The 22260-nt window shown below is 43.7% G+C and overlaps 1 protein-coding gene across 1 annotated transcript in view; it reads left to right on the top strand.

The window, feature by feature from the left end:
- The window catches only part of CFAP54 (cilia and flagella associated protein 54), a 390102-nt gene that overhangs the window by 169163 nt on the left and 198679 nt on the right, over window positions 1-22260 (top strand). The window contains exons 34-40 of the mRNA XM_030886291.2: window positions 1546-1769; window positions 1868-2003; window positions 4542-4650; window positions 14359-14518; window positions 19008-19195; window positions 20870-20957; window positions 21942-22151. Coding sequence (XP_030742151.1) covers window positions 1546-1769; window positions 1868-2003; window positions 4542-4650; window positions 14359-14518; window positions 19008-19195; window positions 20870-20957; window positions 21942-22151 — 1115 coding nt within the window. The remainder of the gene's footprint in view (window positions 1-1545; window positions 1770-1867; window positions 2004-4541; window positions 4651-14358; window positions 14519-19007; window positions 19196-20869; window positions 20958-21941; window positions 22152-22260) is intronic.

Raw genomic sequence — 22260 nt, 5'->3', positions numbered from 1 at the left:
GTTACTCTCTACTTCTCTGCTGGGTTTGATAATTCGTAATTCAAAGTCCACATAGAACTCAGACAATGCTTGTGATCATGGGCTTTAGCATGGATGGAAATGGTTACGGTTAAGGACCAAGAAAGACTCTTGAGACCATCCTTTGGTCAGGACAGTCATCCTCATCAAACAGGCATCCTACTAGGCATGCCCTCCCCTCTAGCCCTCGGCTCCTCTGCCTGGCCTCTGCCCTGATCCAGTAAATGTCCAAAGCTCTTTTAGTTCTGTCAGCTAAATTCCCAGAGCCATTCCACTCCACCACTGAGCCTCTGCTCAGAGGCACTCAGCTTTCTTGTTCTGTGGGCCAGGCTCCATAATGCTCAATCATGTGCCAGCCTCTTCTGCTGCTTCTCCTTGTCTATCTCAACCTCTGATGTCACCACCCTGTCTCCTGGATGGCAGAGATTCTCAGTACAGAGTTATTTGGTCCACAGAATATACTCCATTCTTGGCTCTCCTTTTTAATGGTTGGTGGTCATGAGACTCCCCTTCCCACCTTTCAGATGCCTGACAGAATGGGAAAACTGACCAATCCCCACACTAGGTTTCTATATACCTTATATACATGGTTCCCCCGCCACAAGGGTGCCAGCCATCTATTTTCCTTACAGTGCTAGCGGCTATCCAGTGGTGTTGGTGGCCCCAAGCCCCTTGCATTTGATTCATCCTACTCAGTCATTTGGTAAAAGTTTCAAAGATGATGCCTAGAAGGAATACATTAAACAATTCACTGCACTGAAGAGACACATACTGAAATGCCGAAAGATCAATTAAGATGGTGTCCGGATTGGAAGTAAATCCAGTAGTGAGAGAGGGTATGGATAGAAATGAAACCTTGCCCATTGTGAGGTCACTGTTATTAGGTACGACTGAGTCGACTACTGCAGACCTTAGCAACTCTATGTACAAAAGAATGAAGCACCGTCAAATCCTGCACCATCCTCACGATTGTTCATATGTTTGACCCCACTGCTGCAATCACTATGCCAATCCATCCCATTGAGGGGCTTTTTTGTTTTGTTTTGATGCCCTTCTACTTTACCAGGTATGCTGTCCTTTGTAAATTAAAACCTGGTTTTTCCTTATAATTTTATCTAAATACTTCTATGTAACTACGTATTGACTGTGCACCAATTAGGATCAGACTTTAGTCTGTGCTGTCTAAAATCCCAACTGTCTATTATGTGGCTATTTACATTTATATTTTAAGATTAAATAAACTCAGTTGCACAAACCATATTTCAAGGGCTCAGGAGGCACATGTAGCTACGGGTGACCGTATTGGACAACACAGAGATAGCTCATTTCTATCAGCTCCGAAATTTCATCTCACCAAACTGCCTCAATGGTTAAGCGTGAGTTGTGTACTAAAAAACATTCAAACTTTCCCCCTTGTTTTCTGTTTCTCTGCATGTCGCAATTTTATCACACAGCATTACAAAAAAAAAAAAAGAAAAGTGGTAAAATATGAAAGTATAGAAGTCTTTGTTCAATATTTGTTTTCAGATTATTGAAGACAAAGGAGAGTTCGATGTTGCAAGCTGTTATGGAAATATTAAAAATGACAACGGTGGTTCCAGCTTTCACTTTGAACATCCTTTAGATGATGTGAATGTAGTTGATTTGAAATGGATCCATAACTTTGTGTTAAAGGCCCTGGAACTCTTATATCAAGTGGAGAAGTGGGAAGCAATAGTGTCTCTGGCCATTCAGTTCAACCAGGTTTCACAGTGAGTGCTGGTGCTTAACAAACAAGTTGTCATGAAAAAGACAAACATGTGTTTTAAGTTAATATTTGCTTTTGAATATCTTCTTTACCCCTGTCTAGTGAGAGGTACACAGAGCAAGTGACGCCTCTACTGGTGCTTGCTCAGCGGCAGCTTCATCTCAGAATACAGATGCTCAATGGCCCAGATGTTTCCCAACAGCCTTGTGGAAGGTATGAGGCTGATAACAGGGAGAAGGTATGTTTTTTACTCTCCTTATCCATGCAGTAGTGGGTGCTTCAGAGTACAAACATTATGAGTCAGATCACTGAGATACATGTTATTTCCCCTTGGGCATTTGTCATGCATCTAAGCAAACATTATTGAGAGTTAGTGTTTTCCAAGTACAGAATAAATAAGAGTAAGGCCTCGGGTCTGATTTCTACATCGGGGACACTGAGGAGAGTGCCTGGTGTCCACAATACTTTTGGGGACTCATGAGAATCTTTTCATCTCTCTTAAAGTCGGAAGTAAGCATTTTCAGGTCCGAAGTAAGAACCTGTAGGTCAAAGATTATGACAGAGAGGTGATGGGCGTGGCGCGTTGTGGTGGGGGTGCGCTGCCCCGTGGACTCTGACACACAGCAGTGTGACAGAGCACTTAACCATTGAACTCCCGGGGCTCCTTGGAGCATCAGTCTAGGTGTTCTATATTTCATAGAATAATCACACAGCGCAATCATATGTTACAAGCATATCCTAAGATGAAGGGGCTCCAGAGTTTGTGGAAAAATGACATGCAAAGATAATGGAATCCCTGCCCCCTGCACTTTTTGAAGCCCTCGCCTATCTCCTGTATTCTAACAAGACAATCACAAAATGTGATTTTTAACTTTTTTTATGAAGGAGGGTATGGAAATCAACGTTTCCAGGTGAGTGATTGATTGAGTCACTGGGAGAAGGCGTGTTGGTGACACACAATGGCTCTGCCAGCCTTCAGTCTTCCTCGTAACCAAATGGTGACTCTGCACCACCCCCCCCACCCCCCCCAGTACACCTTAAACACACCTGGGTCAGCCACACTCTTCCCCACCCCGAGGGTAGAGGGCTCTGTCCTCCCCGCTGCGCAGACCCTCCTGGTCTCCTCTCTTGCCTTCACACTCTGTGCCAGTTTGGTCCCCAAATCCTGTGGCCGGGACCCCTTCAAAATGTAACCATTCCCTGGGTGGCACAAGCAGTTGAGGTGCTCGACTGCTAGCATAAAGGTTGGAGGTTGAAGTCTCTCAAGAGGTGCCTCCGAAGAATGTTCTGGCGGGAAGCGTCTGACAAAACCCAGCCATTGAAAGGCCAGTTCAACTCGAACTCAGCCGGGATCCCCAAGAATGCAAACCAAAGGCCACTTTTCTGATCCACGCAATGGTGAGAACTGCTTGTGGTGGTGTAGTCGTCTCCTACTTAGCCTTCTGTTTCCAGCCTTCCTCCATCTCTCTCTGCTGTTCTACTTTGAACACTACCGAAAGGAGGACCCTTTAAAAATCCAAGTTAGTCTATGTCACTCTTGTGATTAAAGCACGGCGTTGAGGCTCCATCTGGTCCAGAGTTAAAATGACTATTCCTCGCATGGATCACCACTCGAGCCCGGTATGGCCTGCCTTAGCGAGTCTTCTCCTATTGCTCCATCTCAGCGTCACCCTGAGGGTTTTCCAAGATGTTTCCACTCCAGGCTGTTTGCTTGCACTGCCCCTCCAGCATCAAGTATCCAAGTTGATGTTTCCTCTCACCTTTTCCTAGTCTTGGCCAAATGCCACCTTCACTGTGAGTCTTCCCTAACAACTCTTTTTACAACCATGTGCCTCTTTAGGACTATAGTATTTGAAACTGTTCGTATCCTCATCCTACATAATGTACTTTGTCTATTTTATATATTAGCTCTCTCCTCCCACAGGGATGTAAGCGCTCTTAGAATAGGGAATTCCGTTTCCTTTGCTCTCTGCTATATCACTCCTGGAACTTGAAACAGTGTCTGGCACAAAGTTGGTGTTCATTCAATAAAGAGGTTTTACATTTATTCTTAACCAGTTAAGCTGGAGGGAACAGATTATGTAGGGCTCTGCTAGACCCATCAGACTTCGTTTGTATCTTATTAAAGAAGTGTCCGCGAAGGATACTAGAGAAGAAGCAGGTAAATCAGTCTGTGGCTCAAGGAGGACTGACCTTGGGGTGACAGGTTGGTCCAAGGATGGAATGGGGAAGGGGAAAGAAGAGAAATCTTGAGCCTCTTAAAATAATTTCTTTTTCTCTAAAATATTTCTGTTTTCAGATATTTTATCATTTTAGCCTTCAACTGTCCTTTAGAGAAGAAATGGACAGAATTCTGTAGAAGAAATTAGCTCTGTAAAACTTCACCAGGGAAGTTTAAATTGCACTAATCATGAGTAGGGTGGTAAAATCTTTCATTGGAAAAACAGCTTATATTTTAAACTGTTTTCAATTTAGATAATGTAAGATATATTTAGATGTGAATTTATAGAATATTGGAAAATTTTGTCTTAATTGCGCTACATAATTTGCCTAATGCTCTTTCAGCTGTGGTGTACAAAAGAAATATGAAAAAATATGTAGATCATTTTCCCCAGAAAGTTGTATATGATTGAATGCTATTTGTCAGATTTTGTTGGTAACATCATTTTGTGTCTCTTTATTTTGACAAAGGTAAAATGAGACAAACATTTCAAACCATATTTTTAGCTCTACGTCCTTGACTAAGTAATGTTTGTTTTCATCCTTCTTCTTTAAGATAACCTGCCGAAATTTCCTTGGGAAACAGCTCAAGATTAATCCACCACGCAATATGGAGCTATCTGCAGGAAGCTGGGTAGATGTACTAAGAAAGCTTATCAGCTTAGGTAAGAACCAGCATTAGCTTGAAGCCCTTTTTATATTCTTTAAAGTAGGGTTTGCCATTGTGTTCTGAATGTCAAGTTGTTCATAATGGAATGTTTGTAAAATTTATTTTGCAGATTTATTTTACTGTAAATAATCCAGGTGACATGATCATCTTGAAAAACAACAACAAAACCCACGCTTTTTAGTGTGGATTAGGTGATGGTTTACAGAGGAGACCATAGTTTTACATGGGGCAGTTCATACACATTTTGTTTCAACCCATCATTGCAATCTCCTGAATGTACCATCCCCTTCCTACTTCCCTGCTTGTTTCCAGTTTTCAATTCTCCTTTCCTAACCGTGAGGATGTGGCCCTGGGATCATGTTGCCAATATGAGCTTTAATAGCTGATTATTCTAGCGTGGGAGTGAGCTCACTTACAGACCTCAAAGGTGACTAAGGTCCACAGTCTTGTGGTTACTTCCAGTCTTGATTCAACTGGTCTCCCTTATGGTTTTGAGTTCTGTTCCATATTTTCTCTCCCTCTTTCTAGGACCTTCTAGCAGTTGGCTGGGGCAGCTGGGTAGCATCTAGTTTTTCTGGTCTCAGGGTTATGGAGACTGAGGCTTGTGTGATCCATTGGTTCATTACTAATTGTTTGCATTTGTCTTTTGATTTTCATCCATCTTCTTCTGAATGGCGAGAGAGCAATAGGTGTACTTTATAGACTAGACATTACTCATGGGAGCCTTGTGGTGTAGTGGTCATGCGTGGGCTGTGAGCCACGTGCTTGGACACCACCAGCAGCTCCGTGGGAGAAAGGCTGGGCTTTCTACTTCCGTGCACAATTACTGTCGAGGAAACCTGAGGCAGCACCGACTCGATGGCACCGAGTTTGGTTTTGGAGAGACGTTACTCTTTAAAATAAGTAGAACGTTGTCTTTGTGAAATATGTTATTGACATTGCCATCTTAGATTGCTGTAGATCTCCCTTAAAAGGGATGAAACTCATTTTGTTAATTTACAACTTAAAGAAGGGAAGCAAAAAGAAAAATGACAAGGAATTAATGGTAAAAATAAAGATGGGAGAAGGCTGCACACTTTTCTCTTCGTGCTGTTTTATTTTTTATTTCACATGCAAAACCTTCAGATTGATATCTTTTTAAAATTCACTTCTCCACTTTACGCTCATACAAACTCCCATTCTTTTTTCCATGGTGGTATAGGTGGTCTTTGAAATAGAGTGCAGGAGAAATTTGGGGCACATCATAACTGACTTCGTTGCTTGTAGGGATAAGCCATCCTGGGATGCTTTTGGCAGTGCAGCTCGCAGGAAACAGGCAATAGAATGAGATGAAAATGAAAACGATGCCTGCTGTGAATTACACTTTGTGTTTGTCTCCGTTTCTGGCATAGACATTTCAAGTCTTCCCCTTGAACTGCTAGAATTCTTTTTTATTAACTGCTAGAATTCTTTCATCTATTTAACTTCACTTTATTTTTATGTCTGTCTTGTATGTTTATATGTGAGGGACCAGCCTTCCCACAACCAAATGAGTCCAAAGGGGAGGTTGTGTGATTGAGAGGTAAATTAAAGAGATGTGAGACAAGGCATGCAAGGGCTCACCTCTTCCATGGTGACCAGAACCAGAATGAGGGAGGCATGTATTATCTCATGAGCTTCTATAACCTCAGGCATGCAAGCCACGGTAAGCACATACATAACAGGAAGGGGCTGTCTTAGAGGGATACACATAACATGATGGGGACAAGCTAGGGGTATGCATGCAATTGAAAGGGAAAGTACTGGAGGCATACATGTGACAGGATGTGACACCCGTAGCAAGATGGGCAGAGTCTAGAGTCAAGATGGCAGCTGAAGCTTGGTCGCCTCGAAGCTCTTCTCCAGGGGAACAATCTGTGATCCTTACCAGAAGGGAGTGGGCCCTACTGGTGGGACAGACAATAGGGTCTGATTCCTCTCAATGGCAGACAACCATCAGGCAAGTAGCCTTCTGGCCGTTTACCTTCAAGTGTATTATATAGTAGCAACAGTGTGCTTTCAAGCACCTTAAGATTGGTGTTGTTATGGGGGACATCATGGAGAATGTGACTGGAACGCATCTCCAACCTATGAACGTGAAGGTTTCCCTCCATGGGCGCCCCAGCCTCCAAGACTCCATGACGTACGTATGAACATAGAAAAATGGCCCGCATGCACTCTTCCCAGTTCTGTTCCCCACATTTATGTGTATTTACTCATTCATTTATTCAACCAACCCACTAGTCATTCAGCAAGCATTTGCTGACTGTCTTCTGTGTAGTAAGGGTTATACTGGGTCCTGCAAGTACAAAGATGACGGAGACTTAGTATTTGCCACCCAGTCCGCTGAAGGAGACCAAAAAACAAAGCAGAGATTAACGTAAAGGGTGACACAAACTGTGACCTCACTCCTGTTGTCGGTGCCACCATCAGGAATAATATGTAATAGCTGTAATCTGCTTGCAAGGAAAGGAAAAGGCAAAAGCCAAGGTTAGGAAGATTGGCAGGAGTGAGATAGTACGGAATCTTGAAGGGCAGGACCGAAGATAGCACGGAATCTTGAAGGGCGGGACAAAGGGATCCAGCTTCACAGGGATTGCTGAGAGGCATCCAGTCTGGGCGCCACCGCATCAATTCCGACTTCCAGTGACCCAGAGAGACAGGGTAGCGCTGCCCCTGTGGGTTTCTGAGACTGGGACTCTGACGGGAGTAGCCATGCTAGCCTTTCTCCCGTGTCGGTGGAACTAGTGAAAGAGCTCAAGGAGAAAGGGGTAATGACCTTGCTTGTGGCTTGGACCCTTCAGCAGCCGTGGGAGGAGAACCCTGGAAGCAGAGGGCAGCCGCTGCTGCTGTGTGTTGCACACGAAGAAGGCTTAGAAGGAGGCAGCGAGAGAAGAACAATGGACCATGAAAGGCAGCGGACACCCACAGGGCTGCACTCTGAGCTCTTGAGACGTTACAGTGCTCGGTTCTGGACCTGACAAGCTAGACAGATCTCTGAGACTTTCACTCGGACAGGAGAACGGAAGAAGGGAAGGATGTTGTGGAATGCCAGAGGTGCTCAGGTGACCACTGTGGAGGCTAGCCAGCTGCACCACAGTACAGACTAGGTACTCTCTCTCCTTGGCAGTCTATAGCTGCCCAGAGTGTTGGGTTGGAGAAAGCTGTTTTTAGTCATCAATACGTCGGTGGCCGTGAAAGTTAGGAGTTGGTATGTGGTAAGGCAGGCAGAGTTATCTGGAGCGTAGATCTGAGGATGATCTCTTGGGCAGTGCCAACATTAAGCTGGCAGTCAGAGTCGGCAGAGTTGTACAATAGTAACAAACAACTAGATAATCTCCGCGTCAACACACAGGAAAGTCTATTTCTTTATCTTAATAAGCGAGGTTGACAGCAACACCTCTGGTCACATAGGTTGATAGATTCCCACCGTGAAATCTCACCTCAACACATGTTTCATGATTGTCAAGGCAGGAAACAGGACACAAATATTGCGCCATAAGAAACGTGATACTGATCACTGCATAACAGAACCAAGAGCATAACCTTAGAAGGCACACCTCATGGGCGATACAGCCATATTTTCCCACCAATGGGGTACCCACATAAATAATGGGCACACACTCGAGGGGACTTCAGAAAGTGCATGGTATATGATTGATGGCAAGGGCTTGACATGCATGCTCTCACTTAATCACAATACAAGAATTAGTATTCTGTGTCATTCATTCACCAGGCTTAAAAAGGCTTTGTGAATGTTACCTTCCAACCAACCAGCAAGTGGTTTATTATTTTCAAGCCAGCATAAGAGGAGGTGACAAACAATGCCCTGGCTCTTAAAGCTGCTTCTTGGAAGGTACGCACATTGTGCTGTTTGCATCTTATTGGTCAAACACAAAAGGATAAGGTCAAGCACCCAGGATAAAGAGAAATAGCCCCAGTGCCAGTCACAGGAGCACACGGAGTGGGAGAAACCTGTGCTGGAGCTTGGGGCATGGTCTACAGAGCAGAGAGGTATGACAGATGAGTGGTAGAACAGAAGCCAAGGTAGGAGAGAGGTTTACGGAGAAGAAAGCCGCCATGAATCAGAGAGCAGGAAACAGAGCTGGCAACATGGTAACTGACAATGATGCCACTTGCCTTTTTGCTTTAGCCGTCTGAAGTACCCCTGCCCCCAGTTACCTGCCCGGCACACTGCTCATTTCCTGGGTTTTCTCTCCAGTTAGGCCTAACCTGACCAATCTATTTAAAATTGTGCTCTGCCCACTGCCTTCCACTTCCCTGGAGTGTGCTTTACCAGTTCATTGTCCCTCCTCTGAAGCACTTGCCACTGTCTCTTCTACTGTCCAATTTAGTTTTTATGATAGGTGTGCCTCCTTTACTAACAAAGTATACTCCATGAAATACACCGCAAACTCCGAGTGCCTGTATCATCAGAGTCTAAAACACAAACCCTCACAATTGGACCAATAGGTCACATCATGATAAACAGAAAAATTGAAGTTGTCAAGGATTTTGTCTTGCTTGGATCCATAATTAATGCTCATGGAAGCAGCAATCAAAACATCAAACGAGCATTACATTGGGTAAATCTGCTGCCTGAGACATCTCTAAAGGATGTTACTTTGAGAACTAAGATATGCCTGACCTAATCCATGGTATTTTCAATGGCCTCATGTGTATGTGAAAGTTGGATATGGAATAATGAAAACTGAATTTGAATTATGATGCTGGTGAATAATATTGAAAATACCATGGACTGCCCAAAGAACAAAGAAGAGGTACAGCCCCTGTACCCCTTAGAAGCAAGGACGACAAGAGCTCGTCTCAGTTACTTTGGCCACGCTATCAGAAGAGACCAGCCCTGGAGAAGGAGATCGATCGTGCTTGCTAAAGCAGAGGAGCAGCGATAAAGAGGAAGATCCTCGATGAGATGGATTGACACGGTGGCTACAGCAATGGGCTCAAAGATAGCAATCATTGTGAGGATGGCACAGGACCTGACAGTGTTCGTTCTGTTGTACGTTGTGTCACTGTGATGCTGAACTGACTTGACGCCAACAACAACAACAAGAAACAAATGAACAAATACCAAACTGGCTGGCCCCGAGTCATTTCTGACTTGTGTGTGGCCTTTCCATGTGTGTCAGAGTAGAACTGTATCCCGATGATGTTCAGTGCTGTGACCTTTCAAAAGTAGGTCACCAGGACTTTCCTCTGAGGTACCTCTGGGAGGATTCATTGACGTGGTGGCTCTTATGCATGTCACCACGACACAGAGATGTTTGCAACTTTCTTTCAAAAGACCAAGTATACTCTTGATGGTCTCCACACTAGACTGCTGCTTTAAAACATCATCGATTTTCTCTTGGCATAACAGCACCTGGTGGTAATGCTTGATAACATTTAATTCTTCAGAACTAGACTGTAATGCTCCAGTGCCTAGGAACATTTGGCGTTCTCATTATTTAACAGCATCCTAGCCTCCTTTCAACTATTTAATAATGCATGTGTAATTTGGTCTCATCTCTGTAGGATTGGGAGGAGTGAGAATACCTCACTTTATAGATTATTCTTGTATGGCTGAGTAACCTGCCTGCTTGTTAAGCTCCTCAGGGGAGATGGTGCCATGGATATGCCTGTTATTGTAGCTGTTTTGCATTCTGTCTGGGATCTTTTCCCTCAGTTTTGACTGCATCGGTATTTAGGGGCCCAGAGAGGGTGATTCAGTCCTCAGGTGAGTGGGAAGTCTCAACCCTTTGGCAGATGTGTGTTTCATGAGGGCCTGTGGGCATTTGGATTGATGTAACCAAGTGTTCAAAAAAAGCAGCCTGGATTTCCATTCACTTCCTACAATCCGGCCTGGGTGGGTCATCTCTCAGGAGCCACTAGTATTTCAGCTTTCATGTTCCCATCAGTCCAATGAGAGACCTTGTAATTTTTTCTTTCTTTTTATATCATGATTTTTTTTTTACTGACCTGTTTCCAACTGGGGAGGCTACTAGTGCCTTTGGAATCGCTTCTTGAATGATCCATGGACGTTTTCAGAGAGGAAGGGCTGTCAGGATGAGGTCTCCTCATTGCATTGCACCGTTTATCTCCTGTAGCCACAACAAACGGGTCAGAGAAAGGTGAAAACACAACGTGGAGAGAGGAGAACCTCAAGCGCAGCCTTCTTTAAGAAAGAAGAGCTCAAAGCAAGTGAGAAGCACATGTGAAACAGGACTTGGGGGCGAAGGGATAGCATGAGTTGGTAGTATGGGTCTGAAGAGAAGTAGCAGGGTGATATCATTTGGGAATCTGCCTTTTTTTTTTCCTAATCATTTTATTAGGGGCTCATACAACTCTTATCACAATCCATACACACATCAATTGTGTAAAGCACATTTATACATTCATTGCCCTCATCATTCTCAAAACATTTCCTCTCCACTTAAGCCCCCGGCATCAGGTCCTCATTTTTTCCCCTTCCTCCCCCCCTCCCTCATGATCCCTTGATAATTTATAAATTATTATTTTGTCATATCTTGCCCTGTCCGACATCTCCCTTCACCCACTTTTCTGCTGTCTGTCCCCCAGGGAGGAGGTCACTTATAGATCCTTGTAATCGGTTCCCTCTTTCCAACCCACTCTCCCTCTACCCCACCTCATTATCGCCACTCACACCACTGGTCCTTAAGGGATCATCCGCCCTGGATTCCCTGTGTTTCTAGTTCCTATCTGTACCACTGTACATCCTCTGGTCCAGCCAGACTTGCAAGGTAGAATTCGGATCATGATAGTGGGAGCGGAGAGGAAACATTTAGGAACTAGAGGAAAGTTGTATTTTTCATCATTGCTACATCGCACCCTGACTGGCTTGTCTCCTCCCCGAGACCCCTCTGCAAGGGGATCTCCAGTGGCTTTGGGTCTCCACTCCGTACTCCCCCCATGGTTCACTATAGAATCTGCCTTTTAAAGCTGGAAAAATGTCTCCTTTCTCCTCTTCCTTCCTCTGTTCACCAGCGTCATGCCTTGTGAACTTCTAGAAAGCAAACCCTATGAAAACAGGGGCCATGCAAGTCTTGGTCTGTTTTATTTCCTTGGGGCTGGTGTGTGCCTCGTACTGGTAAGTGCTCAGTATGTATTCTCAATAGACATGGCACGCAAGTACACTGAGCGCCCCAACCTCCTGAGTGTGCCCTCTGGGACAAGCACTATGTAGACACTTTAGATCCATGCAAAAGCAATAACTCTTTCAATCAATATTATCATTTACATTTTACAGATATTTAAAACTAACAAAACCCAAACTCACTGCCATTGAGTTGATTCAAGTGACTATCAATCCTGAGTAAGGTTTCAGAGGCTGTCATGCTTTATAGGAGCAGACAAGCCTCATCTTTCTCCCAAGGAGTGGCTGGTAGTTTTGAGCCTCCAACCTTGTAGTTAGCAGACCAACAGCCTACCTATAGCACCACCAAGGTTTCATTTAAAACTAAGACCCTCCGAAAGTAACTAACTGTCCCATGAACTAAAGCCTTTATCACATTAGGAAAGCCTTCCTTCTTTCTCTTTGCTTGCGTGACAGCTTTTCTTGATTTCATTCTCTAAACACACACACACACACACACACACACACACACAGCAGGAATCTACAGTCCTCAAGGTATTTTGATAGCATTAGGGGCATGAGGAGTTTGGGGCATGCCTTATTTGGATCAAACAGGGCTGGGCACTGCTTAGAGGAGAAGGGATTTGAGAAAGCAAGATGGGGAGGAGAGGATGGATTGCACAGGAGGGTGAACGTTGGAAGAATGGCAGCTTCTGCCAAGTTGTATGCAGATCTGCTGTTGTCTAAGTATTTGCTTCTCTGAGAATGTGTGATAAGGAGGTGACTCTGACTTCTAGATATTGGAGTAGGCCTTCTGAGTGACATGGGACCAGTGGCCTTAGTAACAAGGAGGTGAATCTGAATCAAAGTGTTTAATTAGTGGCAATGGAAGCCAAGCACAGAAGATACTCTGGACCCCCTGCCGTCTAGGCTCCAAAGGATCCCAGGCTTCTTTCCTCATTCATTCTCCTTGGGCTATTCCTGTCCCATTCTCAAAGCTTATTTGCCCCAACAGACCTCAAACTTTGGTTACTGCCAACTTTAAAATCAACTTTGGTCACTGCCGACTTTAAAACCTGAAGCTCATTGGAGAACCATTTGGGATAGATCTCAACACTGGCTCTCCATCTTATCTTTTGCAGAGGACTAAAACTAATACCTCTCAGTTTCCTTTTTCTTCCATTGGAGAGCGTACCTTTGGCCTCTACTACTTTGGAAAGTGCTGCAAGTCATACCGGTGGTTATTACTAAAGTGCATGCAACTCTGTGGTCCTTCCTCTATTCAGTACGCATGCTTTTGAGCACCTACCATGTAGTAGGCATTGTTAGAGGTTCTGCCTGTAGAGCAGTGAGCACAGTGGACAAAAGTTCCTTCCCTCATGGCCCTTGCACTCTCGTAGGGGGAGGCAGTCCATAATACATAAGTAAAAGCCATAACTTGCCAGATGAGGATAGGTGCTATGGAGCCAAGAGAAGTGGGGAAGGAGGCATGTTACAATTTTAAATAGGTTGACCAAGGAGCTTCACCGAGTAGTAACATTTGAGCCATATTCTCAAGGGGGTGAGGGAACAATACATGGAGATTTCGGAAAGAAGAGTGTTACGAGAGACTCTGAGGTTAGAAACCGGCTGGGTAGGGGCGGGGGACAGGAGGAAGACATAGGAGAAGTGGTCACAATGATATTTGGGCCAAGTTCATTGAGCGCCTTATAGGTTCCTATAAGGACTTGGATGTTTTCTTTAGGTGACTGAGGAGTCAATGGAGGGTTTGAACGTTCAGGAGGTAGAAATCCAGGCCTTGGACAGAGAAGGGTGAGGCAAGAGGCACGTTTGTTTTCTCCACATAGCTGGTTAACCACCGTCGTGTCATTTCTAGCAGCAGAGCGGCTTCTGTGCTTGGCTTCCATTGCCACCACCTAGACAGAGTTCAAAGCACATCGTGTCTGTGTTGTTGTTGCTTAGCAACCTGTGGCATGTGCCTGGGGTGTCATAAAGTTCATGAGAAGTTTTTATTATCTGTCCATTTCAGTTGTCCGTCAATGTTTTGAAGCGTCCTTGTACAACTGTTGGCTCACTCTTCCTACAATACCAGCCTCTTTCTGTCAGGATTCTGCTCTGAAGCAAAAGGAAGGGTGGTGTGTTCACAGCCTGGTGAGATGGCCTTACAGAGGGGCTTGTTCAAGGGCCGGACGTTTCCACCTTCCGTCCCTTTCCCAAGGTGCCCTTGCTTTGAAGAGGCTGCCGAAGGAAGTAGCTTATTTCATCTTTTATGATCAGCATGTGAAAATGGAGGAGGCTTCATCACGAAAACTGGCAAGCACTGGAGTGATTTGCATTTCATAGGAAGCAAAAGTTTTTCAAGTTGCGTTATTATTTTTTTTATAATAAAAAAGAACGTTCAACCGTACTAAGAAAAAAATAGAAAGAAAGCAAAAGAAAAAAGATCCAAACGTTGAAACATCTGGTGCAGATCTGGGGGCTTTGAATTGAGCAGCTTTCATTGGGGCCAAGAGCGCCTCTGATTTGGAAATGATTTGACTCCTTAGCTCGGTGCGGTATTTCCTCTGACCATTCCCTTCTCTCTCCTTTCAGAGTACAGCCATGCCAAAGAGCTCGCCAGCGTGCCGGTGGACGTGGAAGACACTTTGAAATGCTTTAGAGAGACCTTGGAAAAATCCAAGTATCACAACAGATCCATCCGGCACAGCAGAAAGTTGCTCTTGCTATTTCTTGCTCAGACACAAGGTAAACCGTTTGTTGTGTCTCCCTTCATCTCTAGTTTTGTGGGGTTCCCCGCCCTGTGGCTCTACCAGATTCTTCTACAAGCGTCTTCTTTCTTCCTCTTGCTGGGTCTATGTGCCCTCTTGCCGCCATGTCTCATCTACTGATCACACCTTCTCCCTCAGAAGCCTCAGCCAGACCCACGCGCCTGCGCTCTGCTGCTCTTGCTTCCCTGCTTCAGTGAAACGACCATACGCCTCGGAGCAACATCCCTACAAAACCTGTATTTGTTCTTGATTTCCTTCTGTGCATTTATCTTCTTGTCATTTTCTTTGCATATGTAGCGCTGTGGTCTTCTTTTACTGTCATGAGTTGATGAGTTGATTCATGCTGAATTAACTAGATCTTTCTTCCCAAAGCATCAGTACTAAAGAAATGGATGATTTTTTTTAAAAAAAGCATCCCTGAGATGTCTTATGTCTTAAGTTTTTATTTTAGACATTCTTTTGGACTTAAAGCAAGATAGTCACTATTGCTGCGTACATTTATTTATTTGGCTGTTCTCTTTCTCCACGGCCCTCCGTGTGAGGAGGCAATCAAAGCAGGGATTTGAGCGGTGAGCCAGTAACCTGAGACGAGTATACTCAAATTTGGGCTATGAAAAATCCAGAGATTTAGATGGCTTACTACTATTTTAAATCCCAATTTTTGCTTATAATCCTTGAGGTTCAGATTTATCAAGGTCATATGAACTATTTTCTACTCTAGTTTAAAAATTGTTATTGAGACTATAAACAGCAAAAATATATACACAATTGAAGTTTTCACATGTACAATCCAGTGACATTTATGACTTCTTTGATTTGTATAACCAATCTTCGAAGTTTTTCAGTTGCTCCTCCTCTATTAGCATAAATGCCCTGGCTCCTACGATTCCCATCTAATCTTTCACGCTGCTGTTGTCCATTTGATCTCATATAGCTAGATCTTAAAGGAGCATGCTGCTCAAAGTAGACGTTCTTCACTAGTAAAGATAAACTGTTGTTTGGTTAAGAAGACATCAAGGGATATTTTTGGTTTAAGGTTTAAACAATACCTTAGGGCAATTGTTTCAGGGTTCACCCAGACTCCATGGTACCAGAAAAGTTCAATTCTATGAGAATTTGAAATCTTTTCTCTCCCTTTTGATTAAGATTTGTCTGTATGTATAAATTTTTAATTAAGGTCGTTTTATTCGGGGCTATTACAGCTCTTAGAACAATCCATACATCCATTGTATCAAGCATATGTATACATATGTTGCCATAATTATTTTCTAAACATTTACTATTTGGCCCTTTGGTATCAACCCCTCTTTTTCCCCTCCCTCTTCCTCTCCCAACCTCGTGACCCCTTGATAAATTATAAATTACTCTTATTTTCATATCTTAACACTGACCACTGTCTCCCTTACCCATGGTTTCTACTGCTCGTCCCCCTGGCGTGGTGGTGGTGATGTGTCCTTCAATGTGATCAGTTCCTATTCCTCCCCTCCTCTCCCCACTTTCCCTCTACCCTCCTGATATCGCTGCTTCCATTTCTACTCCCAAGGGGTTGATCTGACCTGGATTCCATGTCATGAGCTCTTATCTGTACTAGTGTACCTGCACCAGTCTAGTCCGAAGTGAAAGGCAGGACTGGGTCATGATAGAGGTGGGTGAGGAAGCCTCAAGGAACCAGAGGAATAGTGTGTCTCATTGGTGCTATACTGCACCCTGGTTGACTCATCCCTTCCTTGTGGCCCTTCTGTGAGTGGATGTTCCATTGTCTACAGATGGGTTTTGTGTCTCTGCTCTGACCTCCCTCATTCTCTGTGCTATGCTTTTTTTTGGTTTGTTAGTGATATACTATTTTGTTTGTTAGTTTTGTGTCTTCTGATGCTTGTTACCTGATCCCATTGAGACCTCATTATCACACAGGCTGGTGTGCTTGTTCCATGTGGGTTTGTTGCTTTTCTGGTAGATGGCCGCTTGTATAACTCCAAGCCTTTAAGACCCCAGATGCTGTATCTTTTGATAGCTGAGCACCACCAACTTTCTTCACCACATTTTCTTGTGCACCCATTTTGTCTTTAGCAATCATGCCAGGAGGGTGAGCATTACAGTTAGAATATAGTGTTCTTGTGTTGAGGGAAGGGCTTGAGCAGAGGCCCAAAGTCCATCCACTACCTCTATGTATTGCCATATAAATATATGTAAACAGGGCAATAGCTCTATTTTAAATATATTTACACATGTACACACCTATGTTTATACCTCTATCCATAGCTTTGCTTCGTAGATCTTTCCTCTGTCCCACCATTACCCTCTCTCTTCTTCTACCTCTTAGTAATTCCTCTCAGCTAGATTGCCATCACTCCAACAGCCCAGGAACTCTACGTCCTCCTTGTTGATTTTAATTCCCCAGTTGTTCCCCGGTCTATGGCGTTGTTTGCTCACCGCTCCCCCCCCCCCAACCAAGTCCCTCTGGAATCATTGGTCGGTTGCTTTTTCCTGGGGCTTTCTTCCCCTACCTTTTAATTTTCTGGTCTAACAACAGGAATGCCAGGCAGGTGATTCTAAACAGATCCTATCTTGACTCAACTCATGACTTTTTTCTCTCTAGAATTTTTTAAATGAAAGTATTCAGTGATGGTAGCCAGACACCATCTCATTCTTCTGGTGTCATGTCAAAGGAGGCAGTTGTCATGGAGGCTCCTAGGTACACTGTTTCCTTTCCTCTTCCTGTTGTTGACTTCCCTTACTTCCGCCGTTGACTTCCCTTCTTCTGCTGTTACTCCAGCCAGATGGCCTGCAATGGCTGCTTGTAAGCTTTTAAAACCCCAGGCAGTACTCAAGATAGAACATAAGCAGTTTATTAAGTCAACTAATTGGTATGTCCTAAGTGAAACCATGACCCCAAACCAAAGAACCAAATCCCATGAGGTGTCTGATTGTATATAAACAGCCACCGAAGCTCCTATTAGTCATTACTGCTGTTGTACTTATGAAAGAGGCTGCACAAAAGCAATGTCAAAACGTCATTAGCTTGTCAGTCCACTTTCCCATGAGCTTTCCAAGTCCCCTCATATATCTACCACAAACTTTTCCAATTAGAATAAGAAGTATTAATAGAATTATATTTTAAACTTATCAAAAATAGATTTTAACATTTACTAACAGAGACCTTAACTAGTTTCCCCTGAGCTCATCTTTAAAATTTTTGGCCTAATTTTAAAAAAAATTAAAAGTGTGGAAGCTATTTGAAAGTAAGAATTCTTAATTACCATTAACCATTGTAAAGTATTAATGATTCTGAATACATTTAATTTTCAAATGTAACTTGTTTTTATTTAATACTATACCTCCTTGTTATGTTGTTTTTAACAAGTACATATTTTACAGAGGAAAACCCCATGCTTTATTTCTGTTAGGCAAAGAAGAAATGTATTCCGAAATATTGGGATAAAAATACATATTTTACATAAAATGTTTTTATATGTAATGCCATATCCATGTAAGGGTACTTTCAATTGATAGAGGCAGAGCAGTTGTTTGTTTAGTGAACATTCTTTGTGGGATCATGAAGTTCTGGGTCTGTAATCTAAGAGATTTGTGCTAATAATCTTTTAGTGGAACAGCTAACTTTACATTAGGCACTTTTGATGAAATTATACTTTAGACATAACACTTATTTAGAGCAGTACTTAAAAGTAAATACAATTCTTCAGAATGAATTCCACCATCTCACCTGGCACTCAGGTATTTTCCCTGCAACTGGTCCCCTGTCCTCAGGCTGTGCGCTTCAAAAATCCATATTAACTTTTCTCTCAGCTGCTTTCGACGATTTCCCCAAGAATGTTTTGTCTCTTTGTTTTCTGATCTTAAAAGAGAAGAATTCGTTCCGTTTCCTTTTTTCGCTCTTTTTCAGTCCAGATCTGCCTACTTGCCCCCAAAGGTCTCTACCCCAGAGGCGAGCTAACCTCGTAGCATGTTGGAAGCCGTTATGGAAAAAAGGCGAAACCAAACTGTGTAACTTTCACTGACCCCCAAGAGAAGCAAACCCCTATCTTAGCCTTTCCTTTCTGGCAGACTGCCCTTCTCTAGTGCTCTGACGGAACAGAATGAGCTACATCGTGGCTCCTCAGAAATTATATTTGATTCTAAGTTTAAGGGAATACTGTCCTTCCAACTGCACATAGGTCTCCACTACATGGAGAACCATCAGGACCCGGGGTGGCAAAGGGTTTTATGCACTGCACTGCTAACTGCGATTCCAACCCCCCAGCTCTCCCTGGAAAACCCACAGACGCCGTTCTACTCTGTCCTAACGGGTCACTAGGAGCCGGATTGACTCAACAGCAATTCATTGTCATGTTTTTAAATATATAAAACCTTCTTTGCTTTGCCTTTTCCATTTACTCTACCTTTCCCCCTCTCCTCCAACTGCCCGTCCTTCTCCATGTAATACTTGTTCTTTTTGTAAATGAATTTAGAGGACAGAGGGGGAATAAACAATACAAAATTTACCGCTGGGAAAGTGGAATTTTGTCTGGGAACGGAGGAGATGCACTTGCCAACGCCCCCTGACCTGTTCCAGGAACACTTCAGAGTTTTCAGTTCTGTGGAAAAAAGCAAACTTCCGGCTTCACAACTAGGACTTGTCATTTCTTCTTATTACAAAACTATTGGTAAGGTTTATTAATAAGGTGTTAATCTTCCTTCTTTTAAAATATATATATATTTTAGTTGTAATTCACATACCATTTAAAGTGAATGATTCAGTTGGTTGGGGGTAGTCATGAGATACCACTGTTAGGTTTCTGGAGTGCACAAGTCCTCAGTTCTTCGCTTCGCACGCTGAAAGAATTCACGCTCAAGCATGTTTTGTAGCCCAGGGGAGCTTTTACAAAGGACAGGAAAAGTTCCAGGTTACACAGTCTCCAAAGGGCACAGGCTATTTCTGGAAAGTGTGCCAAAAAGTGTACCAAGCCCCACAGAAGCCATACTGGGGTTCACAACTGGGCACGAAAAACCACGTGGAAAGGAACACTCACAGGGGTGGAACTGGGGAATCCCTGGAGACCAGGAACCAAGACCCCAAGTGCATGTGGGTCCCAAATAGGCCCGGGCAGGGTGGGCTTTGAGGGGGCATGCAGGTGCATGGGCACCCCGCACGCTAGAGGCCCTCTTTACATCATGCCCCTGAACAAGGGCGGAACAAAAGAGCCTGGCGGCAGGCCAAGAGCACATACAGGGCTGTGCTCCGTGCCTTTATTCTATCCCACCTTGTGACTGGGGGAGACGTGGTTGAATATAGCGGTTGACCTCATTGGCTGAGTTAGGCCCACCGGTGTGATGTCATTTGCTGGTACCTGAGGTGGGTGTGCCCCAAGTATTTTACCTGGGCCTCTGGGTTTCCTAGTCTGGGCATGCTCAGTTTGGATCTTCCTATGGATGTCCACTTGGTGTGTCTGATTTCTTTCCAACCTCCTCTATGGGGGTCTTTGCAGGCATGAGAGGGACAAATTCCTGTCCCTAAATCTCGCTATCTAACGCCGTCACCACAATCAATTTGAGAACATTTTCATCATGTGTTCATGTACAAGATAACCTTTTATATTAACATTGAATTGCATTTTGGGCCTGAAATATTATTTTTAAAAACCTGAAAATCGATTTTAGTCATATATTTGTAGGCAATGACAAAACAGTGTGGCGACAGAAGGTGCTTTTTAACCCCTCCTATATGAGCCAGTTGTTGCAGCCACCATGTCAATTTATTTCACGGAAGACCCTCTTCTTTTTCCGCGACCCTCTACTTAGTTAGGCACGTTACCGATAACTTCTGTCTAAGAACATAAGACAAGTCTGTCATTCTTAGGAGCACCCTGGCTGTTCTTCCAAAACGGATGTGTTTGTTCTTCTGGCATCTAATTCAGTACTCATAACAGCACCATAATTCAAATGTGTCATTTTTTTGATTTTCCTTAGTCATTGTCTAACTTTCACTCATAGGCCATTGAAAATAGCATGGTTTAGGGGTCAGGGTTCACTGTCATCCTCAGTGACATTTTTGCTTTTTAATACCTAGAGCTTTCACAGCGGATTTGCCCAGTGTAATGCACAGTGTGGATTCTTGCCCTTTGCTTCCAGTGGTGTTGCTTATATACAACGACGCCCTTGATGACTGAGCATTTCTCCGTGCATCGTGGTGTCGCTGATTGAAATGTAACCCATCCAGAAGTTTTCTGTTAGCTTCGGTTTTTATTACAGAATAGTGCAGTTTCAAATACTCTAGATAACACAAGAAAAAAAGTGTTTCAGGAGTTGACATCTATCCTTTCACTTGATTCCAAATACAGATGTTCTCCAAGTTAGCAATCAAATAAGTCTGAAAGTCCAAGCACTGCATGAACTTGGGAGTCTTTTCATCTTTGCAGAAAAGAAAAGGTAGGTTTTTTGTTTTTGTTTTGCTTTGGTTTTTTTCCGAAGTTTTTTTAATTATTATGAAGACATGTTATCATCCTCCATACATTTTAGTCATCAGATGCTACCTGAGAACAATGGTCATTTTATGAGAAATTCATGCTACAGGTTATCCTCTAATACAGCGGTTCTCAACCTATGGGTCACAGCCCCTTTGGGGGTGAAATGGCCCTTTCACAGGGTTCGCCTGATTCATAACAGTAGCAAAATTGCAGTTATGAAGTAGCAACGAAAATAGTTTTATGGTTGGGGGTTCACCACAACATGGGGAACTGTATTAAAGGATCGCAGCATTAGGAAGGTTGAGAACCACTGCTCTAATATGTAAGATGTTTCTTGAGTGTAGCTGATTCCCCTCTTGTGGGGTCCAGCCCCACAGCTGAACGGTGCTGGTGCTGTGAAGTTAATGTGCACAATTAAAGAAGACAGTGGAGTGCAGGGGACTGGACTCCATTCTCCGAAGAAGAGAGAAGGGGGAGAGGAGCCCAGAGTTTACTCAGCAATAGGTTTTTATAGTTCTTGAGGCAGGCAAACCTCTTGTTACACATACATATCAACCAGAGGGTAATGTATGAATCTTAAATATTCTAAGCCCTCAAGGGGAATACTTCAAAGGGAGGACCAAGCGTGCATAAGACAAGAGGTATAAATCACTCCTTAAGAATAAGGGAGCTAATGCTCTTAGAGATAAGCATCCTTTAACTGCTTAAGTTCAGAGCCAAGTGTCTGCAGCTCTGCAGGAGACATCTTTATATTAGCAAGTATGGGGGTAGATGTGAGTGGTGCTTTCCTTATCTCAGACTGCGGCATGCTTCTCACGGCCATGAATGCAGGGAGCAGGCCACGGACACTTCCTTCCAGGTCCTCAGTTTCCCACACCCTCCAGCATGATAGATTGAGCAGGATGGTCCTAAAGCATACCTTTTGGATACCCGGTTTCTGTTTCAGGGCTGCCTTCAAGTGTTGGTGCCAGGCTCTCGATGACATGTTCAGAAGCTCCAACGTGCTGCACACCTGGAGAGAATTTGGCACGTCCCCCTCTAGACCCGCTGACAGCTTTTCACCTCCAGGTTTCAAAGACTACAGTGAGGAATTTCTGTCAAAAGTTGGCATTTGGGGATGTTTGCAAGGAGCGGTCATATCAGCAAAGATAGCACAGTGAGTGGAGTAGCCTGCAGGGGAACATCATAGCCTCACTTAGCTGTGCCATGTCCTGTGTATGATTTATCCTGTTAACTGTTTTTTTAAAAACATTTTATTAGGGGCT

This window comes from Echinops telfairi, unplaced genomic scaffold (assembly GCF_000313985.2).
Source record: "Echinops telfairi isolate 266 unplaced genomic scaffold, ASM31398v2 ScPeMD7_2;HRSCAF=8, whole genome shotgun sequence".
Lineage (NCBI taxonomy): Eukaryota > Metazoa > Chordata > Mammalia > Afrosoricida > Tenrecidae > Echinops > Echinops telfairi.
This window is presented reverse-complemented; position numbering and strand designations above follow the sequence as displayed.